The sequence below is a fragment of the Lethenteron reissneri genome, chromosome 17, assembly GCF_015708825.2.
Source record: "Lethenteron reissneri isolate LAM-NWPU_2019-01 chromosome 17, ASM1570882v1, whole genome shotgun sequence".
Classification (NCBI taxonomy): domain Eukaryota; kingdom Metazoa; phylum Chordata; class Hyperoartia; order Petromyzontiformes; family Petromyzontidae; genus Lethenteron; species Lethenteron reissneri.
The window spans coordinates 6,116,955-6,144,914 of record NC_083795.1 but is presented as its reverse complement, the minus strand read 5'-3'; the positions used below and the strand labels follow the sequence as shown (position 1 = coordinate 6,144,914).

The 27,960-nt window shown below is 46.9% G+C and overlaps 2 protein-coding genes and 1 non-coding gene across 4 annotated transcripts in view; all 3 read left to right on the top strand.

The window, feature by feature from the left end:
• The first annotated feature begins 624 nt into the window (after positions 1-624).
• KAZALD1 (Kazal type serine peptidase inhibitor domain 1) lies at positions 625-22,054 on the top strand. Its single transcript, XM_061552972.1, has 4 exons — positions 625-1,766; positions 17,313-17,473; positions 18,711-18,858; positions 20,494-22,054. The coding sequence occupies exons 1-4, from the start codon at positions 1,187-1,189 to the stop codon at positions 20,577-20,579; spliced, it is 975 nt and encodes a 324-aa protein (XP_061408956.1). The 5' UTR covers positions 625-1,186; the 3' UTR covers positions 20,580-22,054.
• A 3,785-nt stretch (positions 22,055-25,839) lies between these two features.
• LOC133343566 (U6 spliceosomal RNA) lies at positions 25,840-25,942 on the top strand. The gene has a single exon (XR_009755257.1). It is a non-coding gene; the product is annotated as a U6 spliceosomal RNA (small nuclear RNA).
• A 1,893-nt stretch (positions 25,943-27,835) lies between these two features.
• Positions 27,836-27,960, top strand: part of XPO7 (exportin 7) — an 86,853-nt gene continuing 86,728 nt past the window's right edge. For both annotated transcript variants that reach the window (XM_061552931.1, XM_061552929.1), the window contains exon 1: positions 27,836-27,952. In XM_061552931.1, coding sequence (XP_061408915.1) covers positions 27,935-27,952 — 18 coding nt within the window. In that variant the 5' untranslated portion in view covers positions 27,836-27,934. The remainder of the gene's footprint in view (positions 27,953-27,960) is intronic.

Below are 27,960 nucleotides of genomic sequence, written 5' to 3'. Positions count from 1 at the left end.
TTTGGTCCGTCCTGTGGCCACGCAAAAAACGGAATTAACCGCAAACGCGGAAAATTAAAAACAATCTCGATTTAAAGCTTTCGTGACTGCAGGGATTCATCTTCTTGGTTCTTTCGGTAAAGTCACGTAGAAGGGAAATAATAAAATAATAAAAATAAAACATAATGAGAATTGTTTTATTATGTTTTTTTTTCCCTTCTACGTGACTTTACCGAAAGAATAATGAGATTAATTTTATTATGTTTTATTTTTATTATTTTATTATTTCCCTTCTATGTGACTTTGCCGAAAGAACCAAGAAGATAAAAACAATCTGTTAAGCGTCACCCCTCTCCGGGCTATTGACGACATTGAGCCGCGCCGAGGAAAAAAACTAAACACAATATTCATATTTCATTCTTACAGCGCTTCGGGAACGAGTGGGCTCTCTTTCTCGCTCTCTCTTCGATCGCTCGCTCGCGAATTCCAACACTGAACGCCGAGAGCTGGAGAGAGAATGAGAGAGGGGAAGGGAGAGAGAGGGGGGAGGAGAGGAGAGCAGGGAGGCAGGGGGAGAGAAGGAGGGACCTTCCACCCCTTGCCAATTGCTTTGTATTTTATTAATTATTTAAGCGTTCGCTCCGAGCACCGCTCGTCGCTCTCCTCCGCTGAAGAGTCACCAGCGCAGCCGCGTGCCGGGGACCAGGCAGGCTGCGAGGGCGTTCCGGCGGGTGGGGTGAGAGGGGGGGCCCGCACGCAGATCGAGGACACAGCCAGCCGAGTGCCGAAGCTTGCTACTTTTTTGAACGCTGTTGGGTTATTATTGACACCGGTCGGATCTGGGATTCCCGCAAAGCACGCCGAGATCGGCAGCCGTTCTTCTTGCTGATGTCGCAACAACGCGGCGAGCACCGCAGCTAAAAGTCCGACGGAGCGACGTCATTTGTTCGTGAAACAGCCGCTTCGGATACGCGCAGCCCTCTCCCCCCCAGCCAACAACAACAGCAGCGATAACAAAAACAACAACAACAGCAGCAGCAGCGATAACATCATCTTATTACAGGCGTCGCAGACGACCTTGGTACAGGTGTGCCGGACAGGTGTGAGTAGGCTCGAAAGGTGTGTGCAGGTAAGAGAGCACAGGTCCCAACCGAGCAGCTTCGCCGGCAGCTACGAGGGTGGCCGAGAGCCTCTTTGTGCCCCGTCAATGATGCCGCCGCCGCCGTTGACGCAGCTACGTCTGACGGCGACGATGCTGCTGCTGCTGCTGCCGCTGCTGATGATGATCACCGCGCCGTGCCTCGGAGCTCCGGAGAGCCGAGGAGTACCCCGCGGCTTCGCGCATCGCGGCTGGCTCCGACTCTTGGCGGAGGGCGAAGGCTGCGGCGACTGCGACCCGGAGCTGTGCCCGCTGCCTGCCGGCTGCCCGGCCGGCACCGTGCCCGACCACTGCGACTGCTGCCGCGAGTGCGCCAACGCGGAGGGGCAGATCTGCGACCTGGACGAGACGGCGCACTTCTACGGTCGCTGCGGGGATCACCTCTCCTGCGTGCTCGACGGAGGGAGTGCCGCGGACGGTGCCGAACGAGGAGGAGGAGGCGGTGGCGACGGCGGCGACGGCGAGTACGGCATACCCGAGCCGCAGTGCGTGTGCGTGTCGGAGCAGACGCTGTGCGGCACCGACGGCAGCACGTACCCCAACGTGTGCAGGCTGTCCGAGGCGGCGCACAGACTCGGAGCACAAGCTCGGAACTTGAGCGTGGCGCACGAGGGGCCCTGCGAGACAGGTGACAGCAGTGTGTGTGTGTGTGCTCACACGTGGCCCTGCGAGAGAGGTGACAGCACTGTGTGTGTGTGTGCTCACACGGGGCCCTGCAAGACAGGTGACAGCACTGTGTGTGTGTGTGTGTGCTCACACGTGGCCCTGCGAGACAGGTGACAGCACTGTGTGTGTGTGTGCTCACACGTGGCCCTGCGAGAGAGGTGACAGCACTGTGTGTGTGTGTGCTCACACGGGGCCCTGCGAGACAGGTGACAGCACTGTGTGTGTGTGTGTGTGCTCACACGGGGCCCTGCGAGACAGGTGACAGCACTTTGTGTGTGTGTACTCACACGGGGCCCTGCGAGAGAGGTGACAGCACTGTGTGTGTGTGTGCTCACACGTGGCCCTACAAGACAGGTGACAGCACTGTGTGTGTGTGCTCACACGTGGCCCTACAAGACAGGTGACAGCACTGTTTGTGTGCTCACACGTGGCCCTGCGAGACAGGTAACAGCACTGTGTGTGTGTGTGTTCACACGGGGCCCTACAAGACAGGTGACAGCACTGTGTGTGTGTGCTCACACGGGGCCCTGCGAGACAGGTGACAGCACTGTGTGTGTGTGTGTGCTCACACGGGGCCCTACAAGACAGGTGACAGCACTGTGTGTGTGTGCTCACACGGGGCCCTGCGAGACAGGTGACAGCACTGTGTGTGTGTGCTCACACGGGGCCCTGCGAGAGAGGTGACAGCACTGTGTGTGTGTGTGCTCACACGGGGCCCTACAAGACAGGTGACAGCACTGTGTGTGTGTGCTCACACGTGGCCCTGTGAGACAGGTGACAGCACTGTGTGTGTGTGTGCTCACACGTGGCCCTGCGAGACAGGTGACAGCACTGTGTGTGTGTGCTCACACGGGGGCCTGCGAGACAGGTGACAGCACTGTGTGTGTGTGTGCTCACACGGGGCCCGGGGTCGGCAGCGAGCGGGGCGGTGGTGATGATGCGAAGGAGCCCTAGACATTATGATGATGCTGGAGGTACTGCTGAGCCCTAGACATTGTGATGATGATGCTGGTGATGGGCCCTAGACATTATGATGATGCTGGAGGTACTGCTGAGCCCTAGACATTATGATGATGATACTGATGAACCCTAGACATTATGATGATGCTGGAGGTACTGCTGAGCCCTAGACATTGTGATGATGATACTGATGAACCCTAGACATTATGATGATGCTGGAGGTACTGCTGAGCCCTAGACATTGTGATGATGATACTGATGAACCCTAGACATTATGATGATGCTGGAGGTACTGCTGAGCCCTAGACATTGTGATAATGATACTGATGAACCCTAGACATTATGATGATGCTGGAGGTACTGCCGAGCCCTAGACATGATGATGATGCTGGTGATGGGCCCTAGACATTATGATGATGCTGGAGGTACTGCTGAGCCCGAGACATGATGATGATGATGATATAGAGGAGCCCTAGACATGGTGATGATACTGATGAACCCTAGTCGTGATGATGTTGATAGATGAATATTTCACATTTTTAGCACCTTAGAGCCCATTTGTGACAACGGTCTTATTTTCAATGGAGATATGGGAGACGTGGTGACTGGACTACATATATAATTTAAAAATAAATACATATATAAAGTGTCCCATGTACCAATTAAGGATTTTCCATTGTTTATTCAAATCCAATATTGAGAATTCCACGTTCCTATGGCGGGCCCCAGAATATATTCAACACGTTCACTTTCACTTACCACGGAGGCATTCTGATGTCATTGACCCCAGTCCGGGCCTGAACTCATGAGCACAGTGGCTTGACTGAGTAAGTTATCCCAGTCGCTCGATCATAATGTTACGACATGTACAGGCTGGAACGAATGCAGTTTGGGAGACAATTCCGTCTTGAGAGCACGTGATTGACAGGTGGTGACCAGGGTCACAGATAATGAGACCGAGCTCCGATTGGTGGTCCACCTGCACTGCTCGGCCATATCACGTGGCACAGACAACGCAGTCGCCCAGATGTTGCCACTGCTGTGGATGGTTACTGCGCATCATAACAGCTACACTGCTGAGCGTTTGTAAATCTGGGAGTTTGATGGATTGTTCAAACGTCAAATATCTTATTAGAAACGTGCAATTACGCTTGAGGTTTTGAGCGTGGTATTTAATGACCAAGACCAGCACTGGCAGATGATTATTTCCTAGATATCGTGTGCGTCTCATCACATTCATAGCCATGGTCGATCTACTCGTTTGTCAATATAGATGATTTAAAAGTGCACAGCTGTAGTGGCTTCCTAATATCAGAGGGAAGAGCATTCCAGACGGCCGCAGATTTGTGCACTTTCCAGCTTGTGTTGCGCGTTATTCGCCATCGTCCATGTTTCTGCTCCACATGTCACGGCACACGTGTCGATTGCGTAATTTTTGCATGCGAATGGGAAGTTTCACAAATTGTGACCGGGATGGATTTAAAACACGTGCTATGCGCAGTGCAATGCAGAGGATCGATGCAGTTATAGTAAGTGTACTTGTTATATGTATACACACACATGTTGTGGATACATCGTATGACTATTATCAGTGTCAGTAATGATCAATTCACATAACCACCTCTCACAATCTTGCAGTGTAATAATCCATCGAGCACTTGCACAAGATCTGCTTTATTATCACTATACGATGCTGTCATCATTAACATGTTGACATGTGCTGGGTAGAACGTTGCTCAGTTGATAAAGCAGAAGGGTTCCCAATCATGAGATTTTGAGTTAAAATCCCACCAAGGTCCCACCACCATCATCATCAACATTATCTTGCCATCCCGCCATGGCTGATGATCAGAATCAGAGTATTTATTTACACTGGAGAAACCCGATGAGCTCTCAAGCTCCTTTTCACAGATGTCAGTCTGGGCGGGTTAGAACGTTACAACAACAAACAAAGTACAAGAATAGGAAAACAAATCACGCAAACACATACAAATACAACACTCAACCATCCCCATCCTACTATACACAGCCCACTGAGATATTAACTTACTTTTCACAAGCGACCTGGTCACAAATGATTGCTCAACAAAGTAGCCCATTTTTCGATTAAAGCTTTCGTGACTGCAGGGATTAATCTTCTTGATTCTTTCGGTAAAGTCACGTAGAAGGAAAATAATAAAATAATAAAATAAAACATAATAAAATAATTCTCACGACGTTTCGGCCACAACGCAAGTAGCCGTCCTCAGGTGAAGACCAGGCCATTCAGACGCTGTCTCCCCGACAGACCTGGTCTTCACCTGAGGACGGCTACTTGCGTTGTGGCCGAAACGTCGTGAGAATTATGTTATTATGTTTTATTTTATTATTTTATTATTTCCATTCTACGTGACTTTGCCGAAAGAACCAAGAAGATAAAGTAGCCCATTATTTAAAGATTTATAGCGGCAACATCATCTGAATGGTCGAAAGGCACGTTTCTAAATGTGGAGGTTTAAACATCGGAGGACCCGGGGAGCACCGCCCGCTGAGATGGGGAATATCGAGTGGTTGCTGTTCCTCAGGTGGTGTGGGGCCACGCACGTGGCATGTAATCCAGCACTGTGGAGGGTAGCGAGGGTCGGTGGATCAAGCAGCTGTTGTGAAACTTCCTTCCCGTGGGCGCCGAGGTGCCGTGTCCTGGCTCGCCAGGAGAATGGGGCGCCGTGGTATAGAAATGTTAACTACCTCGCTTGGTATACAGGAGGTCGTGGGCTCAATCCCGAGCAGAGGTCGCAACCGGGTACCCGATACCCGTACCCTACCCGATACCCGGCTACCCGTACCCGGCCGGGAATGGGTACGGGTAGCCGTTTGCGACCCTGGTGTGTACGGGTACGTGTACGGGTAGGCCGTGAGTCACTGGTGAGTAACCGTTTGTCACTCATTTCAGGTAGGGTACGGGTAGGGAACGGGAACTCGTACCCGGCCGGGTACGGGTACCCATTTGCGACCCTGGTGCGGCCGGGTACGGGTACGGGTAAGGAATCAAAACCCGTTTGCGACCTCTAATCCCGAGCCTGACGCCTGCTGCTGTATATTTGGAGTTTACACAGTCTCCCCGTGGTCGCGAGGATTTTTATCCGGGTACTTCGGTTTTTCCCTCCACGTTTAGAATCAACATGCATTTAGAGTATTTGGCTGCTATAAATTTCCGCATAATAAGCCGACTTCGTTCAGTTATCATTTGTGGCCAGGTCGCTTCTGAAAAAGAGCTATATAGCTCAGTGGGCCTTACCTGGTATAGAAAAAAGTTGAGAAAGCGTTACAGCGAACGTGGCCTCCACCTGTTCCGTCTGTGTGGGATAGAGTGTTGCCTCTTCTGACACGTGGGTTTTCTCTGGGTGCTCGATTCTTCTCCGGCATGTTAACACTCATGAATTGGCTGCAAACATCCGAATACATGGGGGACCGCAGAGGTTTGGGCAATTGTTGGCACCGGCTACATGCTTGCCTTGTCCACTCGTCAGCGATCCATCGCACCTCCGACCTCGTTTCTCTGTCTTCAAGAGTCAGCGAACACTGCGCGTGTTACAAGTTGAATTTACGAACAGCAAAACTGCTCCTGGCCGTAAAATAAAAAACGTCAAGTTAATGCTGCTGGTTTTTGATCGACATCAGATCCATTTTGATAGATCAAGTGAAATCATTGACACACTCCCAAACGGGTTGAGAGGTGGCCAGAAATGTGTGGCAGTACAGCAAGTGGACTTGTGCACCCGTTTGTGCAGTTTTCCTTTTGTGCATGTGTAGTGAGTTCCACGGAGGCACACACTTGAACTGGGAGGCAACACGTTTATTATAACACCCCAACAGGGTAACTGCATAACACATTTCGATTTAAAGCTTTCGTGACTGCAGGGATTCATCTTCTTGGTTCTTTCGGTAAAGTCACGTAGAAGAGAAATAATAAAATAATACAAATAAAACATAATAAAATAATTTTCAGTCACGTAGAAGGGAAATAATAAAATAATGAAAATAAAATAATTCTGAGAATAATTCTGAGAATTATTTTATTATGTTTTATTTTTATTATTTTATTATTTCCCTTCTACGTGACTTTACCGAAAGAACCAAGAAGATGCATAACACACGCTTAGTTAACTAGACCTCAACAATGTAACTACATAACCGGATCAGACAGGAACGTACTGCCTGACCCACGATGCCGAACGTGACGACCGACGAGACGTATCCCGGCGGGTTGATTCCAAGAGACAGCCACGATTGCTCTTGGGACCTGTGCTCTGTGCTGCCGAGCGTTCTGGAACTCACCAGAAGGTTCTCGTCCAAGCATGACATGTCCCTCGAGCCCCCTTTGACCCCCCTGGCTACCTTGCGCCAGTCACGTGCCCTCTCGGGGTCACCCAGACTGTCATGTCCTCACATGCCTCTCTTTTGATCGTTCTCTGAACCATGCACTCTAGGGCCTGCTTCCATGGCATGGCTGCTCCCGTGCCAGAGAGAAGCTCAAGACTTGCAATTCAACTCTTATGACAGTAGCTGGCGCTAACCACTATAGTGACTTCATTTTCGTCACTACACATGCTAAACACCACGTGCATTAGAATGGGTCAATGATCCTAGCGCGTATACCCGTTATATAGTTTAACACGTAGGCTTTCGTGACCAATATTATCCAACATCGTACTCGAATTGTAAATGCTGTGGGTTTAACCCTCCAATACACCGGTTTGCTGAACTAGTAGCTAATTGGCACGTTTTGCTTACGTGACAATCCTTACTAATTGGCTGTGTCGGGTGGTGGCGGGTTTAACGACACATTTATATTTACGCGATCCAAACCCAAAAACCTTGATTATAGACCTATGTAAAAAAAGTCTTAAGATTACGACAGGCTAAATAAATAGCATTAACATAGTATTCATGAAATAGTTATGAATTCAGCCCAGTTGTTGATTTAAACACTGCAGGTGCCTTCGAGCTCACATAGTATCCAATTACACCAGGGCTTCTAATAATGTATTACACATGAACCACGCCAAGGTGTGTGTAGCGGTCGTCGAAATAGAATCGATATATTTTTTGTGCACGTTTAGTTCACCAGGAGGTGGGCAGCTTTTGTCCGTCGATGGTGCAGAGGCGTAAATTGTGTGACGTTCTCAAAGAAACGAAACCAAATAAAAAATATACGCTCATGTTTTTGGGGGGGTTTTAAACACTGCGATGGAGAAGTGCTTGTGGGGCAATATTGTGACAGGCGCTCCCCCAATACAGCGGACGGCTCGAGTAAAAGTCCGCAGAAAAATGAAAGGAAATTCCAGCTCAAACAAGGGTATCAATCAAACGGGCGTTTAAAAAAAAGAAGCAGGCAACACGATCCGCGCGCGAATGTTGCGTTTAATTTATGTGCGGTCACGCGCACGTGTATGCACTCTACCTGTATATTTAACATAAACAGTAAGCTTATACCCATCGCCAGTGGATAACGAACCACTGTTGTTGTAGGTTAGGGTTTGACTAGTACTTTCTAAACCACGGCCTACGGTGTAGAAAAGCTTGCCGTGGCCACAGACCCTCGAGTCGAGACAAATACGTCCCAGCCAAGGGGGTGTTCGGGAAAGAATTTGTGTTTGTCTGTTCTCGTTCAGCGATGGGTTCCTAACGCGCGTCCCATTCAAGGCACTTGACCGATCACCGCTGCCAGCGAGCGTGTGGTTTGCGGAAGCAGTCTCCGTAGCCTCGTCACGTTCACTTTAAAGGCTCTTCAAGAAAAGCGTTCGTCTCACAGCAGAAAGCCTCACGGGCCGCGGGTTTCTCCGCGTAAAGGCCGGGGATGGAACGCGGCCGAGGGTATTTCGGGCGGCGCCGGCTTCTTCTCCAGTTTTCGAACGACGTTTTCGGCTGCCTCGGAGCTTCCTGTGCGTGAAAAGTCACGAGGAGCCCAGCTCGCAAGCGTGCGGTGACCCTGCCTAGGTCAGGGCGATTCTCAGCGTGCACACGAAAGCGAGAAGCGATCAAGAAAGTCCCAGTTTCTTTTGCTTTCTTCACACAATGCACTGTCATTTACATAATTCCCGCCTCTTTCCTGTTGCCCATTCTCTTCCCTTCCCTCGTCCCTCCACCCCTTCCCCTACCCTACCCCTTTGGTGACCCCTCAGCACCCCTCTATTGAGGTCACGCGTTCCTCAACCTTTGCACGCCCCTGCGATCTAAATCATTTTATTTTGTCACAGTTTTTTTTTGTTGTGTTAAGCATCTTAAGGCAAGGCGCTCTCTATTCGTATAAAAGAAAAGAAAACAAAATCCTTTCAATGATATCTTTCCACGAGCTGTTCAACTAGAACCCGTAACTACTGTAAATCCACACATAACACACAATGTTTAATAGTTACAAGTTTGTAACATGCACAGTTGTTGTTGGTAGCGCCAGAGCAGGTCCTACCAACTATTGCCCAACCTCTGTGGCCCTAAATGGGGATGTTTAGCCAACTTCAACAATGTGGGCGGAAGCCGGAACACCTGGAGAAAAGTCACACGTGTAAGGGGGCAACACTGTATCCCATACAGATTGAACAAATGGAGCTTAGTCCACACCGCCTGTACCGCCTTCTCCTGGTAAGGCAGGTTATGGCACCTCGACAGAGAGTTTCGCAACATTAGTGTGAATTTATTATTTTAATTACTCTTGACCAGTGCTGCACCAGATGCTCAGTAATGAATAAATGTGTTAAACATATAAGCAGTTCCTTGACGCTGGGTACACAGCTAGGCCCTTGCGACGTGTACTGAAGTCCTGACTTGCAGCATGGGCAGCCAGCGCTGTGTAGCCGTGGCTCAAGCGCATCACCGGCATTACTTTATCCCTCGATTATACAACAGCGTGACCTGCTCAATTCTGTTCCTGAAAAAGCTCCCAGCAATTGGAGCGAAATCTCGGACATCACGCCTAACGGCACGTGGTACAACCTGAAAACACATCGGGAGAGCTGTACAGCGCAACCACGAACACCTTCGTACAGGTAGTAGTAGCGTTACTCATACCTGTAGTAGTATTCGTAGTATCATAGCTGTCACGTGATGCACATACAAATGCCCTGTGCTTCTGTGTGTGAGAGATGTAACGGTAACGCCTGCCAACTGCTTGTTGAGCAACCCTCCCGGCTCACATCAGAGTAAAGCACTCAAGAGTTAATACTTCAAGAGTGAAAGGAATGCTGGGCGAGGAAAACAGTGGAGCGTCCACTGATTTTCTGTTACAGCAACCGTTTGTACCCCACCACTACTTCTTTGAGAAACCGGAGTAAGGCTGCCTCTCTCCCTCCCAGACACTGCGCACAAAAAGCGCTCGCTCGCGGGCAGCTGGAAGGATTTTTCTCTGAGCGGGGGAAAAAAGTGAAAATAAAACTGCCACCTCCTTTGCATGTCATGTACGCCGTTTGCGGTGCGGTGGCGGGTGACATTGGATGCCCTGAAACCGAAAGGATCGTAGGAACGCCACCACTGTGGCTTGGTGACAATTTGCACGAGCTGATGGCACAATCAGCTGATACTCTTAGTTCTTTCGGTAAAGTCACGTAGCTACGTGACTTTACCGAGAGAACTAAGAGTATGAATCCTTGCAGTCACGAAAGCTTCAAATCTAGAAACAATCAGCTGACTTAAAATATCTTGACTGATGCTAACGTGAACTCGGGTCCCCCCGGCCGGAAATGTGACTTTTAGGTTTGTGCCCCTTTGGTGTCCCGTGGGGTTGTCCGAATTCCTCTGGCCAGGTGTGGCCCCTTGGCAGGCGCCGTATCGGTCGCGATTACACCTGGGACTCGCTCTAAGCGATGGCACCTGGCGTGACGGACTCGCACGTTAACGCGAGGCAGATGGCAAAGGGCCTGCCGGAGACTAGTCCAAGGCCCGCCGGCTGATGTCTGTCATACTCGATTGTGCGGTTCTCTCCCAGCTACTGGACGTATTCTTAGCTCGCCACACTGGCCTGCCAGCTCCTTGCAAGATTGAGTAGTGGGGCCTTTTGTCTCAAAGTTTTTTTTTTTGGGCTCTAAAATAATTTTCAATATCCAGGGGCCTGAGAAAAGTTACTATCTCCCCCAGCCACCCTCGTGTTTCACCGGCTCTAATGGAGTTCATAGGTCACGTGCGACCTCTTAAATACATGTGATGAGTTATAGTTTTCATCTGACCGCATACGACTCAAGTTTAGAGGGCAGTGAAGCACACAGCCTCAAGAGAATCGTTATGTGATCACTACTGACTCTAAACTGACCCACAAACCACATAATGGGCTAAATATAATTAACGATTGCATGCTTAAGTTGAATAACTCCACATTCATCTGCAAAGTTGAGTAGCATCATATGTGACATCCTGCAGAAGACATGCAGCCTGTGCCTAATGCTACCTTATTTTGTAAATAGTTACTTACTCTGTTGTGGAGTTCATGTACAAATTTTACACCACTATCATACATTTGTATTACCAGTAGTATCTCAATACGACTGCATCTCAAGACTCTTAAATGGACACTGTAACATACAAATTGAATGAGCTGGAGCAAGCCGCATCATTGACTAACTTTACAATTATACTTTTTTTAAACGCCACATTCCTTTTTTACCCGTGGTTCTTATTTACCTGCTAATTGCACGTCATTATCATCGTCGTCGCCGTCGTGGTCACCATCCATGCTCTGTCTACTGCTGGATGAAGGCCTCCCCCAAACCGTCGCTGTCTCTGACAGTCTTGCGAAGCAGCAGTCCATCTGGTACGCGCGCACACGAGACGATTAATTCGATTCGTATCTGCGGTGGACGTTCTCTCAGAGGCGCTCCATGAATGCATGTCGCTGACATGCATGCCACCTCAATAACGTCCCTCGTCATAGTTTGAAGTCACCCAGAGCCCTCTTTGACCCACGTGCTTAACCTTAAACAATGCGATATTCAACCCCAATTAAGCTTGAAAAGCTGAATGGAGTTCAAAAGAACTCACAAACAAACACTTTGTGAAAGACCCAACGCAGAAGGTCCCTGGTTGTGATCTTCCACGAAGCTCATGGTACACCTTCATATGCATCCGCACAAACCATGGCAGATGCAAACACCTGATGCACAAATGGAAAATGAAAAACTCTCCAGTGTGCGACTGTGGTCATCCAGAATAGACCGTACAACATATAACGACGCAATGCTCCAATCCACAGATACGAAGGAGACGTCGCAGCGATGACACTATTTTCTTGCACGCAATGTTACGCATGTATCTTGAGTGAATCCATCGATATGAATACATGAATTGATGCATCTCTTACATGCCCCATTTGGCACGCGCTCATGGAATGACGCTGCTCTTGACGCGGTTGTCTGGCTTGATCACGTGAATGTGAAATTGGAGCTGTTGCTCTGCATCTACATCAGCCTTACGAAAGAGAGAAGAGGACTGGCATTGACCTTAACAGCCCTTCCCATACACATGGTTGTGGTGGTTGTTTTACTTGAAGTTTTAATACAGTAATTAGAAATACCTCTAATTGAAGGCTGACCTCATCAACTGCTTGTGAAATCTACTTAGCACTACCTATATTAACTTCTGCAATGCATTCAAAACACAAGTGCACCTCAGTAAGTTCATCATCTGATATCACCGATCGCCAAACCCTCTCCAGTATATTTAAGACCCTGTGTAATCCTCAATATTTCCTGAAGGAAGGCCAGTTGGCCCGAAATGGTAAGAAATGCATACAAGTGACAGTGAAAATAACACGAATTATTGTACTTAAATATCCCACCTGCTCAACTTATAACTGGGCAAATGGATGCATTCCTCGTGCAATGTCTATGGGAAGCTGCCGTGCCATAGAGGAATAGCGGTGAGAAATAACGAGCTATTGCAGGAGATGTATTGCCACCTGTGGAAGGAATTTTCGCAATGAGTTTCCATTTCCCAGTCGGATGGCTCTTTCCTGCATTACACGTGCGAGTGGCTGCGGCGGTGGTGATGCGTGTCTACTCGCGATATGCAGCAGCGTAACAATGCATCGCGAAGCCATTAGTGACGGGTGACAGCTTGGAAAGTCCTTCATCCAGCAGTAGATAGAGCTCGGCTGCTGCTGCTGCTGACGATGATGAATGGAGCCCCACCATAACAATGTAATGAATTGCCAAAAGTCGTGGGAGTGATTCGAATGAAGAATTTATCATTTTTTGCCATTAGTCGTGAATGCAGTGCCTCTAGTGGTTGCAGAGTTTACGTGAAATACTCGCATACATTGCATGTGAAACTAATTTTTTTTATTTTCTTGCACGCAATGTTATGCATGTATCTTGAGTGAATCCATCGATATGACTACATGATTTAAATCTGTCGTGACTGCAGGGATTCATCTTCTTGGTTCTTTCGGTAAAGTCACGTAGAAGGAAAATAATAAAATAATAAAAATAAAACATAATAAAATAATTCTCATAAAACATAATAAAATAATTCTCACGACGTTTCGGCCACAACGCAAGCAGCCGTCTTCAGGTGGAGAACAGGTCTGTCGAGAAAGCAGAGATCTGTTCTCCACCTGAAGACGGCTGCTTGCGTTGTGGCCAAAACGTCATGAGAATTATTTTATGTTTATTTTTATTATTTTATTATTTTCCTTCTACGTGACTTCACCGAAAGAACCAAGAAGACGACTACATGAATTGATGAATCTCTTACATGCCCCATTTGGCACGCACTCATGGAATGATGCAATTGTATCCCACACCGGGGAGAGGAAGAGACCGGGAGAGGAACGCACAGAGCAGAGAACATACGAAAGCTATTGACATACATTTTGACTGTTAAGAAAAGGAGGTCAGCTTGGGCGGGGAACGTCACAGGAATTGACGACGATGGTCGGTGGCTGAGACTAATGACAGAGTGGCAGCCGAAGAAGGGAAGACACAAACACGAGGGCACGTACACCGCAGATGCGACCGATCTCATCAGCTCGTTACACATGGACTGTTGCATCGCGAGACTGTCAGAGACGACGACGGCTTGGGGGAGGCTCTCATCCAGCAGTGGATAGACTATAGAGCATGGCTGGTGAGCATGATCAGGGATATGGCACCATTGGGGTGTAAATTTAGGCTGACTTAGAATAGACTACGTTGTACAAGCAAATCGGTCATACAAAATATAAATATATAGCCACTGCAGAATTTTACCCCGCAGCTCAGTCAGTAGCTAAACATTGCGTTTAAGATTCGTGACTGCAAATCTGCCCGAATTATTTTGCAGATTTATTGAAATAACGTAAAACAAAGTTCGCATTCGCAATTTCAAGCAGCGCTCCAATGACGTTATTCTCGACTCAATTGCCGCCTGCGTTGAATTACAATTTCAGACGTCGTCGTGCTTACCGTGACCTTGTGCGGTCGAAGGCAATAAAGCAGGGAATTTGTTTGGCTGATAAACACGGTCTCTGAGCTGTTCGCTGATTAGCCTCCCTGTCCTATTCACCGCCTGGGCTATAAGTGCCCAGGCGGGAAGCCGGCCAGCCACATGCCTTCCCTGACCTCTTGACCCTGGATTTGGCTCAGACCTGTGTTGTGTCAGTCCCCGGTAATCTTGTAAAGTCCTCCTTCACCCATGACCGTTAGTTGAACATCCCGATGCACTCAAACTGCTCAATCGGAAGATTGGTACATGGACAGTGTTTTTTTTCCAATCCACCGCTGGATGAGGGCCTCTGCACGCCAAACGTTTTATGGGAGTTAATTTGACCACATTTTACCACGCTGGTCAATGCGCCATTGAAGGTGCGGAGCATAGACATGGGGGTGGGGGAATAGATGTACAGTACAACAATGGATGTTGTTGCAATGCCCTCTGTTGTCTATAACGTAGCCCTGCAGGCTATAGCGCCTGCTTTTCATGGTGGTCACCCATCCAATAAGTATCCAGGCTCACCTCGGCTTAGCTGATGGGATTGGGCGCATTCCATGGGATGGGGTCACACACGAGCTCCTGTTGGTAAACAATAATAATAAGAATAACTCAATCCGCTGCTGGATGAAGTCCTCCCCAGCCATGTCGGTTGTTGATGTGGTGGGTGGTGAGGGGGGGGGCGTGTGAGTGGTATCATTCGCCACGGAAATGGAACTTGGTGCGTCAGGTTGAGAGCGAAGTGCACACCACGGGAAGCAGTAAGACTCTCGATTTTAAGCTTTCGTGACTGCAGGGATTCATCTTCTTGCTTGTTTCGGTAAAGTCACGTAGAATGGAAGTAATAAAATAATAAAAATAAAACTTAATAAAATAAATCTCACGACGTTTCGGCCACAACGCAAGCAGCTGTCCTCAGGTGAAGACCAGGTCTGTCGGGGAGACAGCGTCTGAAGGAATCCTGATGAACAAGTGTGGTGGAAACTCAGACTTTCCTGTGTAAATAGTTGACATGATACTACCGTGTAGGTTTTTGTTTGTTTGTGCTGTATAACTCCTGAAGAAGCTTCCAGCATGTGGAGCGAAACGTCAGACTTCACGGTGAATAATACTTGGTACAACCTGAGGACACTTCAGAGAGCAAGTGACAGGATGGAGGGGGCGAAAGCCTAGAAGCCGTTGTGCAGTCTTCACTGGATTCCAGTAACCTCAACCGCTGCCGCCAGTAACCTCAAACTTTCTTGCCAGTAACCTCAACGTCTCCTGCCAATAACCTCCACCTCTCTCACCAGGGACACTGCACAATTCAGTATTGGATGCTTTGTTTGGGCACAGAGGTTTCATATTTCACAATTGTGCCACCAGCATAATTTATAGAGCGGAGCTGCTCTTCCATCACCATAAACCGCCTGCTGAGAGCAGAGTGACAGTTCCAGGCCACGAGCAGCCCTGCAATGAAGCATCGCAGGGATTATATCAATGCACCTCTGTTGCCCACCAGCCACTAGCCCTCCCCCCAGCCCCCCCCCCAGCCGCCCAAACATAAGGTGTTTTCCAGCTGTGCGAGAGATTGCGTGTTTCACTCAGTCTCTGGCACCTTGTTTTTTTTCCTTACGTTCTTAAAGCTGAGCACCACTGAATTAAGCTCGAAACTCGAACCCAAACCCAGGTACATGTGCAGCCCCCCTTCTGTCAATACACTGCTGGATGAGGGCCTCTCCATGCCATGCTGGCCGTGGGGATTATTTTGCCGTACTTCACCGTACTGGTCATTGCGTGTTGGTGAAGGCCGGCAAGCTTAGATGCGGGAGCGTAGGAGTACAGTCCAACAGACTCTCCTCTGCTGCTCACATATTAGCGCCACATAATCTTATTACACTTATATGCACGGTGGTTTCCAATTCAAGAACTATCCCGTACACATATGGAATTTTATATAATCACTCACATCTGGCCTGAGATTATCATACGTTCTACAAACGAGAGCATTGTTTTCATCAACTATGTAGCGTGGCACGTGCAGCCAGGATTCTATGTGTGTTTCTTTCTCATCTGACAATTGCACGAACCCCTTAAGCCAGGGTTTAAAGAGCTCAATTTGTCATGCCCCATCAAAACCTACCTTTCCATAGTCACCAGTAGCATGGTGAAGTCAAGTCAAACAACCCCCAAGATCCAAATGGTGTGGGTATGCCTTCGTCCAGCAGAGGATTGACACAGTGGCTGAGAATTACCATTATTACTTACATATTATTATTACCAGTAATCTAAATAATAAGAATAAACTAACACGAGCATTGTTACCTACACAACACGGGAAGGCAAATGATGGCATGTGGCACCTCGTTACCCCTGCCCACCAGGTTGTCTGAGCTAGAGAATCATCTTCTTGGTTCTTTCGGTAAAGTCACGTAGAATGGAAATAATAAAATAATAAAAATAAAACATAATAAAATAATTCTCACGACGTTTCGGCCACAACGCAAGCAGCCGTCCTCAGGTGGAGAACAGGTCTGTCGAGAAGACAGAGTCTGACTCTGTCTTATTATTTTATTATGTTTTATTTTTACTATTTTATTATTTCCATTCTACGTGACTTTACCGAAAGAACCAAGAAGATGAATCCCTGCAGTCACGAAAGCTTTAAATCGAAATTGAGCGAGAGAAGTTCGTGAGTGGAGGAGGAGGAGCAGGCGGAGGGGTTGGCCCACAGGCCTCGTGTTTGTATTCCATCGACCGTTACGGCTTTAGACTTGGGAATAGGAAGGGGGCTCACTTGGGGGGCCTTGGGGCCAGGAGGGACCTCTGGAAAGGGGACTCGTTTGGGGACTTCCCCTACAGGGACTCCTGGGAAGGAGGCTCACAAGGGGGGCCTTGGGGCCACGAGGGACCTCTGGAAAGGGGACTCGTTTGGGGACTTTCCCTGCAGGAATTCCTGGGAAGGAGGCTCGCTTGGAGGGCCTTGGGGCCAGAAGGGACCCCTGGCAAGGGGGCTCGCTTGGAGACTTTCCCAACAGGGACCCTGGGCGTTGGTATTGAAGGGTAGATGCTGTCGTCTTATGTGGCTGAACTTGAACTTGGACAACTCGACCTTTGCTTGCACCCGTGGCCCCAGCCCCATGGATCGCGATGCCGCCGAAGGACATCGTGAACGTGAGCGGCAGCGACGTGGTGTTCGGCTGCGAGGTGTCGGGCTTCCCCATGGCGTTCGTCGAGTGGAGGAAGGAGGGCGTGGACGAGCTCCTCCCGGCTGACGACGCTCACCTCGCCGTGCAGGTGCGGGCCGACTCGTGGGGCCGCACGTCCAATTTCTTATCTCTTCCCTGCTGCTAAGATGTTTTATTTTTTATTTTACCGGGTAAGGCCCACTGAGCTATTTAGTTGTTAAATCCTTTATATTAAGTTCGCTTGCTTGCTTGCTTGCGCGCTTACGACCGTGCAAATCTTTCGGTCGTTTTTTCAACCCACTTCCCGTGATCCAATCGAGCTGACATTTTGCACGCAGACTCGTTGTGCGTGACAATTTATTTTTAGGAACAAAAAATTATTCATATTTCATTTAAAATACCAATGTGATAAAAATGAAACTCTTACTCAAGAAAAACAAAAATGAATAATAATATAAAACCGATGTCACGCATATAAAGGATTTATAGTGAAAAACTTTGTTTTTACGGGTTAATTTTTTTTTTATTACAAGCGACCTGGCCACAAATGATAAGCTCAACCAAGTGGCATATTGCGTGGAAATTCAAAGCAGCCAAATGTTCCAAACGCGTGATGTTGATTCTAAATGTGAAGGGAAAAACGGGAGGACCCGGCGAGAAAATCCACGCCACCATGGGGAGAGAAAAAGAGAGAGACGCGCAAACTCCAAATATGCTGCACGTGGGCCCCTCCTGCCTGTGGGGCTGTGAATGCAGTAAAGCCACAACTTCACATTCGATAGCTACGCCACCGCGGCACGGTGTCACGAGGCACGGATCCCATTCGGAAGTCTTGCGTTACGGCGCATCACTCCCGTGTGTTCGAGAAAAAGTCCGCAGAAACAGATTGCACAGAAGCACATACTTCCCTTCGAACGAGATCCCTTCCAATGACCTTTTATCCAAACACTAGGAGGTGTGTTTTCTCACATTGCAGTCTAAACAATAATTTTTATTCTCAGAGCTGAAGCGTCGCCAAAATAAGCAGGGGAAAATAACGAATGTCACGTGTTGGATTTTTGGGTGTGCAGTCAGAATCAGAATATTTATTTATACTGCAGGAGGAATCCAATGAGCTATGAAGCTATTTTAACACAGATGTCCAGTAGGGGCTGGTCCAAACGTTACAACAACGTTGGCAGAGATGATCAACTCATAATACTTGACAACGCAGTTTAATCATGGGCGACAGAAAACCCCTGACCCCTGCCTCATCGCAAAGTTTTTTAGCGGCCAAGATTCGGCTTTGGCATGGTGTGCGTGCGTTGCGTGTGTGCTCCTAAACCCGCTCATGGCCGGTGCTGCAGGCGCGGGGAGGCCCCCAGCGCTACCAGATGACGGGCTGGCTGCAGATCCACAACGTGCGCCCCAGCGACAGCGGCGTGTACGTGTGCTACGCGCGCAACCGCCTCGGGGAAGCCTACGCCACCGCGCGTCTTATCATCATTAGCCCAGGTGTGCACCCCCCCCCCACCCTCATTACCCATGCAGCACAGTGCAGCGAAAGCGGTAATGTAGTGGTGAATCCATGCCAACGTTTTGTGAACACCTCATCAGATGTTTTTTTTTTATCATAGAATCATTGCCTAAGCTCGATACTTCCAAGGTGTATGACCAGTGGCGTAACTACACTATCGGCTCAGGGGGTGCGGCAATCGGTCAGGTGGGGCCCCTATATTTAATTAGCGCAATTTGTGGGAGCCATAAGTTACTACTCTAATTTAAGATAAAAAATGAAACGTAAATAAAAGCATTTTCATTAAAAAAAAATGTTACCGCGTTTTAAATACGTTTCTATTCTTTAACACTTTTATTCTTTAACACTGTTGAAAACATACCTCATGGATGTTGTCAAGCGGGCTCCAACTCGTAGCTTTGCCCACCAGGGGATGGGGGAGGGCAAAGCACCTCCTGCCCACTCGCTAGTTACGCTACTGTTCATCGATGAATCACTGCCCAAGTGTGACGATGAGTTTGGCATGCAGTAGTTATCGCACACCGCTATAAACCCAGAAACCTGCGTTTGATATCTGAACTGGATCAAACTGGGCAAAACAAATGAGATGGATGAGAAATACGATTTTTATCAAACAGTGTCAACAGGAGAAAGGATAATTGATTCTTGGATTGAAGAGTGCGGAGCGTAAATTGGCGCATGCCTAATACATGATGAAACTAATCATTATTTGGTGATACTGTGTTGGCAGTGGTGCACTCAGACAAATAATATTTTTTTTTTTACTCAAATTTGTCAATAACGCTGCTTTCAAAGGAACAAAATATTTATAACAGGTGACGTTTTAGGGCAATGGCCCTTTTTCATGGCACATGAATCAGACCTTGATATGTATTTATACTGGAGGAATCTGATGAGCCATGAAGCTCTTTTTCACAGATCACCAGAGAGGATACGAGTTGGAGATTGCACTTCACACCATGGGGCATGTTGAGAATTACTTTTTTTCCATCAGTTTTCTAGTGAACAATGTTTAAAATGGCATATGAAGAGTTGCCCAAGAACACATTAATATTTACGTAATAATATTTACGTAAATAGAGCAAAAAGCATGACGTATAATTAAGTTCTGCACTTAGATGCAAATGAAATGTTAATTAACACTATATCATTCACGGTCCCACCTGATGACGGAGACTTGTGTTGCCTCCGAAACGTCGTGATTTATTTTTTTATTTTTTTATTAATTTCATTTTTTTACCTACGTGACTTTCCCGAAAGAACTAAGAGTATATATATTCACGCATGTGACCAATAGTTTTGTTGATTCATTGAAGACATCCTGGTGGCAGTATGTGCTGTGTTTAGCCAGCTTGAAATGTTTGGATATTAGAGTTCAGTGTTTATGGGAAATTCCAACAGTGTTCTAACGGTGTTTACCAACTGGGAGTTGAACTTGCAACCTACTGACTGCGAGCCGCTCGCTCTAGCGCTGAGGCACCTGGCTGGTAAATGGATTGTCACCTGGTTAATTGAAGAACGTAGGTCAATAGGAGTTGAAATGATTTATTCTTTTATGGAATGCAAAAGTTAATAAACCTTCTTGATGGCTTCCCTTCGCTCCACGCACACAGATTCTCCGGAGGCCGAAGAGATTCTTCACAATCCATCCGTCCTCGATTTCCCAGTCTATGATGATGAAGAAGATGACGATTATTAGATACTTGAGAATACCTCAAAGATACACGTACGGCACTGTTCAGAGAGTGCATTTACCAGCTGCTTATAATTATAAAAGTAAAAAAGAAATATTACTTCTTCCACGATTATAAATAGTCTGGCACAATTTCTGCCTAATATTATTCACTCTAATTCCTTTGAAATGTGTGTGTGTGTGTGTTACAGTGATAAAGTATAATGCATAAAATGGCCATTATAAGGGTACAATTTTGTAAAGTTGTAATAATGTAATTTTCGAATACTTTTAAACTGCTTTATGCACTATTTATAATCTTTACAAAGCTCTTACACAAATCAGCCTTGCTTGAATGTAACTCTACGAGATACATTTCACAAGTCACCCAGAATGCACCTGATGTTATCAGATTTCAAACAGCATATTTGAGCTTGATTGGCGCTTTTGGGTGGCTTATCACAGTGCATAAAAAGGGTGTTGTGGGCCTGCTGTGGAGCTACATTGTGTGCAGCACGGGGCAAGTACAGATACATCTGTTGTACTGCTTTCGGCTCCCACAGCTATGCTCCCCCCCTACTGTCTCTACCCCGCACTGACCAGTGCCAAGTATGATCAAATAACTCACACAGTGTGGGGAAGCCTTCATCCAGCAGTGGATTGGCAAAAAGGGCTGTTATGGTGCCACTCAAAATTCAAGTTTGTTCTTTTCAAAGCCACACCTCTGGTTTCATTCATTTGACTGTAAAACTAAATCCACAGCAAGTTTAAAGACAATTTCTCAACGGAGTTGAAAACTGCATTACAGGCAATACACATAGTGATCGTTGACGAGTATAATCGCAGAGAATCAGAGGGGATCCTGAGAAACCTGTGACTATGGAAAGAGTAGAACGACATTCTCAGCAGTTGACTCCTCCAGCAAAACTAACAAATTGAGAGGAGGATGAGAGGGGAGAAAAACTGCAAGTTAAATGTTCCATGTTGCATATTGAGTGGTGCCATAATGTACATGCACAACTTTCTTTACCCATGAAAGCCTTACTAAGTCTCAAGATCATTTTCTCTACGAGGGTATTGCTTGAAATATTAGACCAAGTAATTGTTTTTGTATTTTGTGTGTGTATCATGCAAGGTGGCTTTTGTGTGATTAATGGGAATCAATATATGTTTGCTTATTGAATCTGTTATAATGCTGATACGGCACTCGCCACTTATCAATTTGTCTCACGAATCATTCGCACAGGCTCACTTGCCCATCATCGAATGCAGGACATTGGCTGCATTATACTTTTCCAGACCGTGAAACTGTAGCCAGTGTACGCAAATACTGTGAGACCACTAACGCTAACATGTATTTTTACAAACCTAAAAGCAATAAACTGGACGATCAGATTGTAGCTTTAAAAAAATATCGGTTTTTCTTATGGTGCTAGACATTGCATTCAAATGTATTGAAACGTTTGCACAATCTACCCCAAAATAAACTTTTTACAAAAGCTGCTCTTCTGATCGGGGAAGTCGATGAATGACGTTCGCCGTTTTTTGATGACGTTCATTTCAACATAATAGGGTGGACCACGAAAAGGCCTTTATCCTTCACCCCAATGAAAGCAAACGTGGTTTTGCAACAACTTTGAAAAATGCAAGAGGCATGTCATGCGTTTTTATCGAGCATTTTGGTTGTGGAATGGGTTGAATGTTTTATTAGTTGAGCTCGGATTTCTCCTAAAACGTGGCCTCGGAAACGTGTCGCTCATGAGACTGAACGCTCGCCCCTATGGTTGCAGATACATTTACCAAGAGAATTGGCACATCTGTGTCAACTACAGGATCCAGTTGAGAAGGGTTAGCACAACTGGACTTGCAAACCAGAGATTGCCGGTTCGGCCTGCCGGTGCAGGCAGTTAAAACAATAATTTCTTAAATCTCCCTGCCTCTGTCCACTCTGTAGAGTACATGGGTTCACCACAGTTAATCGATCGGCAGGTCATGTGTGGTGGGGTACAGCGTGCATACTCCCACGTCTTCCGAGACGTATTACTAGCGTGGAAGGGAAGGCCAAATGCCCTCTGTCGGAGCTCTATAACTGACACGTGCCATCCATTTTTTTTTGGGGGGGGGGGGGGGCTTTGAAACCCTATCGTACCAATTTTGTATTCTAATTGCGTGCTTAACATTGCTTAATGAAAGGGAAGCTTTAAATTATGACTCATTAGCAAATTGCCAGAGAAGAGGACATGTGGCTGTGTGTACTTAAGTTGTCAGTTTCATGTAAATTATAAATTGTGTTGTGGCAACTTCTACCCCAGAGTGGTTCGCTGCTGCTTAGTGGGGCATGCGCTCTGTTCACGTAATCATGATGTCTTTTGTTGGTAATTATTTGTTTAACGTCGCTGGATAAAAAGCATGTGTTTTAATAGCAACACATTTAGGTTAATATTTTAATGAACAATGCATAACCTGTTTTAACAGAAACAAAGATGAAAATGTGAATTGCTTAATTCAGGTTCCATGTATAATTAAACTCAGCAAATTCATATATATGCAAGCCATATCCCATTAAGATGTTTTATAATCTTAATACATTATACAATCTCATCACTCATCTCTAGAAATGTTGCTTACTACTTGAAGAACTTGGGTCTGAATTAATTCGCATTAACAGAAGAGTCGACGAAGCATCCAATCGGACCTCTCTAGCAAGTGCCATTATTTAAATTGGAGAACAGTCCAGTGAAGCAAGGGTGGCACAGTCGGGTTTTTTTTACAATCGGGTTTAATTGTCTTTTTATATTAAACCCGATCAACTGAGATTATCTAATTGCAGAACCGCATTTCGCCAACTTCTCAACGATGGGCTTCATCCATTCCAAGCTAAGGAGCTCACTGGCGCCCACGATTGTGGAGGAGAAGCTCGTGTTCATCAAGACCAACCTGCCCGCCGCATTCTACGACTAGCCCGTGCTCGACGGCCCCCCGAGTACGATAGCAGCACCGACGAAGAAGCAGCCTAAGCCTTGGATCAGAGTTTCGTATTCATTAAACCAGGTTTTAATTCCCCGAAATAGGGTTTAATTGTATTAAAGAAAAAACCCGATGCCTGCCGCTGGAAAAATCGGGTTTTTTTCCACCCATGCAGTGAAGTGGAATGTCACAGAGCTACCTCAGATAATACTGGTCAACAAAAAAAAAATATTTTTTCTGGCCTGGACTTTTGCAGCTGTTTTAGACTAATTTCAGGGTGCTGATTCCAAATCTGATCTCAGATTTGCTCTATCGCACCTCATTTTTTATGCTATCGGCATACCCCATTTTCATTGATTTTACCCGAAATTAACTCTGTCACTTATGATTGCAAGTTGTTGCGAGTCAGTAACTGCTTTAGTGTTAAAATATGGTACTGTATTTTTAGGATAGTAAGTTTATAATATCATTTTATGTAGATATCCACATTTATTTAATAATTTTTCTTCTGCCGCACACGAGCTGTTTCACAGCACACGAGCTGTTTCATTCAGACTCTGTCGCCTCGACGGACCTGGTTTTCACCTGAGGACGGCTGCTTGCGTTGTGGCCGAAACGTCGTGAGAATAATTTTATTATGTTTTATTTTTATTATTTTATTACTTCCCTTCTACGTGACTTTACCGAAAGAACCAAGAAGATGAATCCCTGCAGTCACGAAAGCTTTAAATCAAAAATCATCATCGTTTTACATTAATTTCGGTGAATCAAACTGCTCTTAAAAATAATCTATGCCTCGGGTTTGCTGGCTGGGCTCCTCACGACCCCGACAATAACTCTGTTAATGGCTGGGTAACTGGGTAAACAGGCTTTTGCGTGTAACAAATAAACATTGAAAGAGCATAAGAAGTTCGGAAGACACATTTTAATAGGTGGCGATTCCGAATGAGTGGGTGTAACGAATACAAAAATACTAACACGGCTCAATAAAAATTACTCGAACTTTGAAATGTGTTTTCTTCTGAGAGTAATTATTTCGCCATAATATTTACTGAATGCGGTTAATTTATCTCTGAACAGTAACATACAATGGGGGGTGGGGAAGCTGTTAACGCAACGCCCGTTCTGGTATGCGATGGGGAAACGCTTACAAGTTTATATTGACTACTACAGTAAGTAAACACGCAAATCTTTGGTGACAGCGAACATTGAGGCATGTTAACCGAATGATAAAACTGCTCCAAAAGCAAAGGTCTACCCCAATAGCCTTAATAGACTGTTGGGGCAAATGCTGTGTGCGAGCACCTATGACACTCTCCCTCGTGACTTAACTCGGAGACAGCAATAGGAGGAACTTCTTTTATTTAACGAACACCATCGGAAACACATTCCTGCGGAGGGAGCTGGTAGGAACGTTGGGTTGCTCGGTCAATGGCCAGGGTCAACGGCGGCGTGGTGTATTTCGCAAATATGCCCGACTGTGAGGGCGGGCACAAGCCGGCGTGAGTAGGTTAAACGTTGAGCTTAATAAGGGCACCACGGGGTGACCAGCCCCTCCCCACCCAGCCCCACCCTCCCCACCCAGCCCCACCCAGCCCCTCACCACCCTCCCCACCCAGCCCCTCCCCACCCAGCCCCACCCCCACCCAGCCCCTCCCCACCTAGCCCTTCTCCACCCTCCCCTCCCCACCCTTCCCTCCCCACCCAGCCCCTCCCTACCCAGACCCTCCCTGTACGACGGACGGACGGACACAATAATCCCCTGTGGGCTGGTGTAACCAGGAGGTTCCTACCAGTATAATACACATACCACGTGGGTACACACAGTTACTGTTGCTAACCTATACACAACACCACGTGGGTACACACAGTTACTGTTGATAACCTATACACAACACTAACCATCTAACACTGACGGCGCTGAACCGAGGCAGCCAACAACTATCTATCAGCGCAATGTCGAGTGAAGACGACAGCGACGATGGCGACGATCTTGAGTAGCGCGACGTGGATCTCACCCCAACAACAGCGGGGGGGGGGGGGGGGGGGGGCCCTCTTACACTCTCAGCGTGGCCAAAAGCCCTCTCTGGAACCTACTAGCGGGTTCCCGAGGCTTTCCGATGGGCTGCCCTCTGTGACCTTTCCCCCGAGATGTCACCCTCTCGTGTCTATCGTGGCCTGCTGACGTCGTGATTTAATTGAGTTGTTTTTATTTTAATTTATTAATTTTTTTTACCTACGTGACAATACCGAAAAAAAACAAAAAGTAATACACCGCAGTTACCCTTTTCCGCCAGCAGTCAGCGCTATGCCACTACACATGTACTAAAATTTTTACTAAAATTGGAATGATGCAGAGAAGATTAAGCATGGCCTCTGCGCAAAGGATGACACGAAAAATTTGTGAAGCGTTGTTTTTTTTTGTTGTCTCCCTAGTGGAGATGTTTACGCACAGCACCAGGTACCCATTTCAGGCTGAGTCGACCAAGGGGAGGTCCAGGACCCGTTCAAAAATTCGCTGTTATTGATCACGAGTAGGAATTGAACTTGGGTCGCCAGGTTCGTGGCGCCTTGACACACGCAACGCGTGATTGTCATTCATACACTTTATTTATAACTAGACGAGAGCCAAGGTGGAGGTCAAATGTCTCTTTACAAAGGGAGACCTGAGTTTAAACGTGACACCCTAACACACACACTCCACGCTCTGACTATAACAGCAATCACGACACTTTAGTTTCACCCCATGTCTATTGCTTTGCAAGGACAATAAAGAGGACATTCGTTGTTTATTTGATGTTTTTTTTTTTAATGTCACCTCATTTACTGCATCCTACAGGGACTTATGAAAGAAGACGCACAAAATAAAATATAGTTATTAAGGCAAATTAAAAACGACACGGTCGATTTCAATGTCATCTTTAAAAAAAATATACATACAACATATTCTCAAGTTACGATTAATACATTTGGCCAAAGCCGTATCCTTACCGACTCCCCTTACACTTAAACACGCGTATTTCAACTGTTTTGGCAAATGGTATTCTTATTGCTGTTTCTAAATAGCGTTTGTATTTAGACCTCGAGTCAAGAGCTTGTTATGAGTGCATTCACTTCCAGTGGCTAGAAATTGATTTTCCTAGTCGATTACTGGCAAGGGAGAAATTATATTTGATATTCGTTCTCATTATTCCTCTCTCCAATGGCAAGAGGTGGCTGGAAAGTCAAGGAATGGAAGGCGCCTTTTGGCGTCATCTGGTCCAACACCATGTGAGACTTGGCTCTAAGAAAAGCTGTCTCGGGTGTGGACCAATCAACTTCAAGGACAGTAATTCTAGATTTGAAGCTTTCGTGACTGCAAAGATTCATATTCTTAGGTTTTTTCGGTTAAGTCACGTAAGTAAAACATCAAGGACAGTGCAGACATTATCAGAGTTGTGTTTTTTGTTTGCATTCCGACCGCAGGTATTGTGGTCAATGCAAACATGACTCCTTGTAAAAAAAAGGTGTCAGTTTTGTTGCCAGATAAAAGGGTAAAAAAACAATTATCATATTTTGCTACTGGCAAAGGAGGTTCTCCAATGGTGCGTCCGGGAGAGCCTACACATCGAGATGGAGCGACAGAATCAGCTGGTGTGCAGGCACGAGGTGGATCATTGACATCGCTGTATCGTGAGAGGTGGCGGCCTTCATCCAGCAGTGGATAAACCCATGGTTGATGAGTATTCTAGAGCCATGCTGAAATCTCGAGCCAAGCCCTCTTGACGCAACGTGTAAGAGTGTAACTATTCGGTAATACCGCTATGGCAAGTGGTGCACAAACAACAAACAAGTCAAAACATGCGTCAATCACGCTGCCTTAAACTGCAAAATAAAAACATAATCGGCGACGTTTAATAGCACACAGCTCTGCAGAAAGGCCATTGACCGAAACGGCGGCTAAAATTAATTGTCAGATGTTAAATATTTTCCTTTCCCCGAAACGTCGTCTATTTGAAATTTATATTTCCCTTTAATGCAGTGTTATTGACGAATGCGTCTTGTGCCTTCTGCTGATATCACAATACACCGTGCACACAACTTCCCCGAAAAATATTGACAACTTCAACAAACGATAACGGCACACAACTTTGCGTTGCTCACGATACCCCCTCGAGGTCCCCCAACCATCCCCAATGCCAACGCGCGCGACTTCAACGTCGCAGCGCTCTGCACCAATCCGCTTGCAGGGACTGGGACCCCCCCCCCTCCCACCACGCCGATCGCGTCCGTCGCGAGTCCCCCCACACACCCCCCACCCCACCGTCACCAACCAACCAACCACCCGCAGCTCCAGACGTCACCCAACACCACGTGACACGCGGCGTCACGCGCATGCGCATTGCTTGTCCCCGCGCAGGCATGAGCGAGGAAAGATGGCCGACCCCGAGCAGGTAATGGG

Bases quoted from the DNA above. Each gene is read 5' to 3' on its own strand.
- KAZALD1 (XM_061552972.1), top strand. From the start codon at position 1,187: ATGATGCCGCCGCCGCCGTTGACGCAGCTACGTCTGACGGCGACGATG. The intron at 1,767-17,312 runs GTGACAGCAGTG...CCGTGGCCCCAG, and splicing joins CGAGGGGCCCTGCGAGACAG to CCCCATGGATCGCGATGCCG. The intron at 17,474-18,710 runs GTGCGGGCCGAC...CCGGTGCTGCAG, and splicing joins ACGCTCACCTCGCCGTGCAG to GCGCGGGGAGGCCCCCAGCG.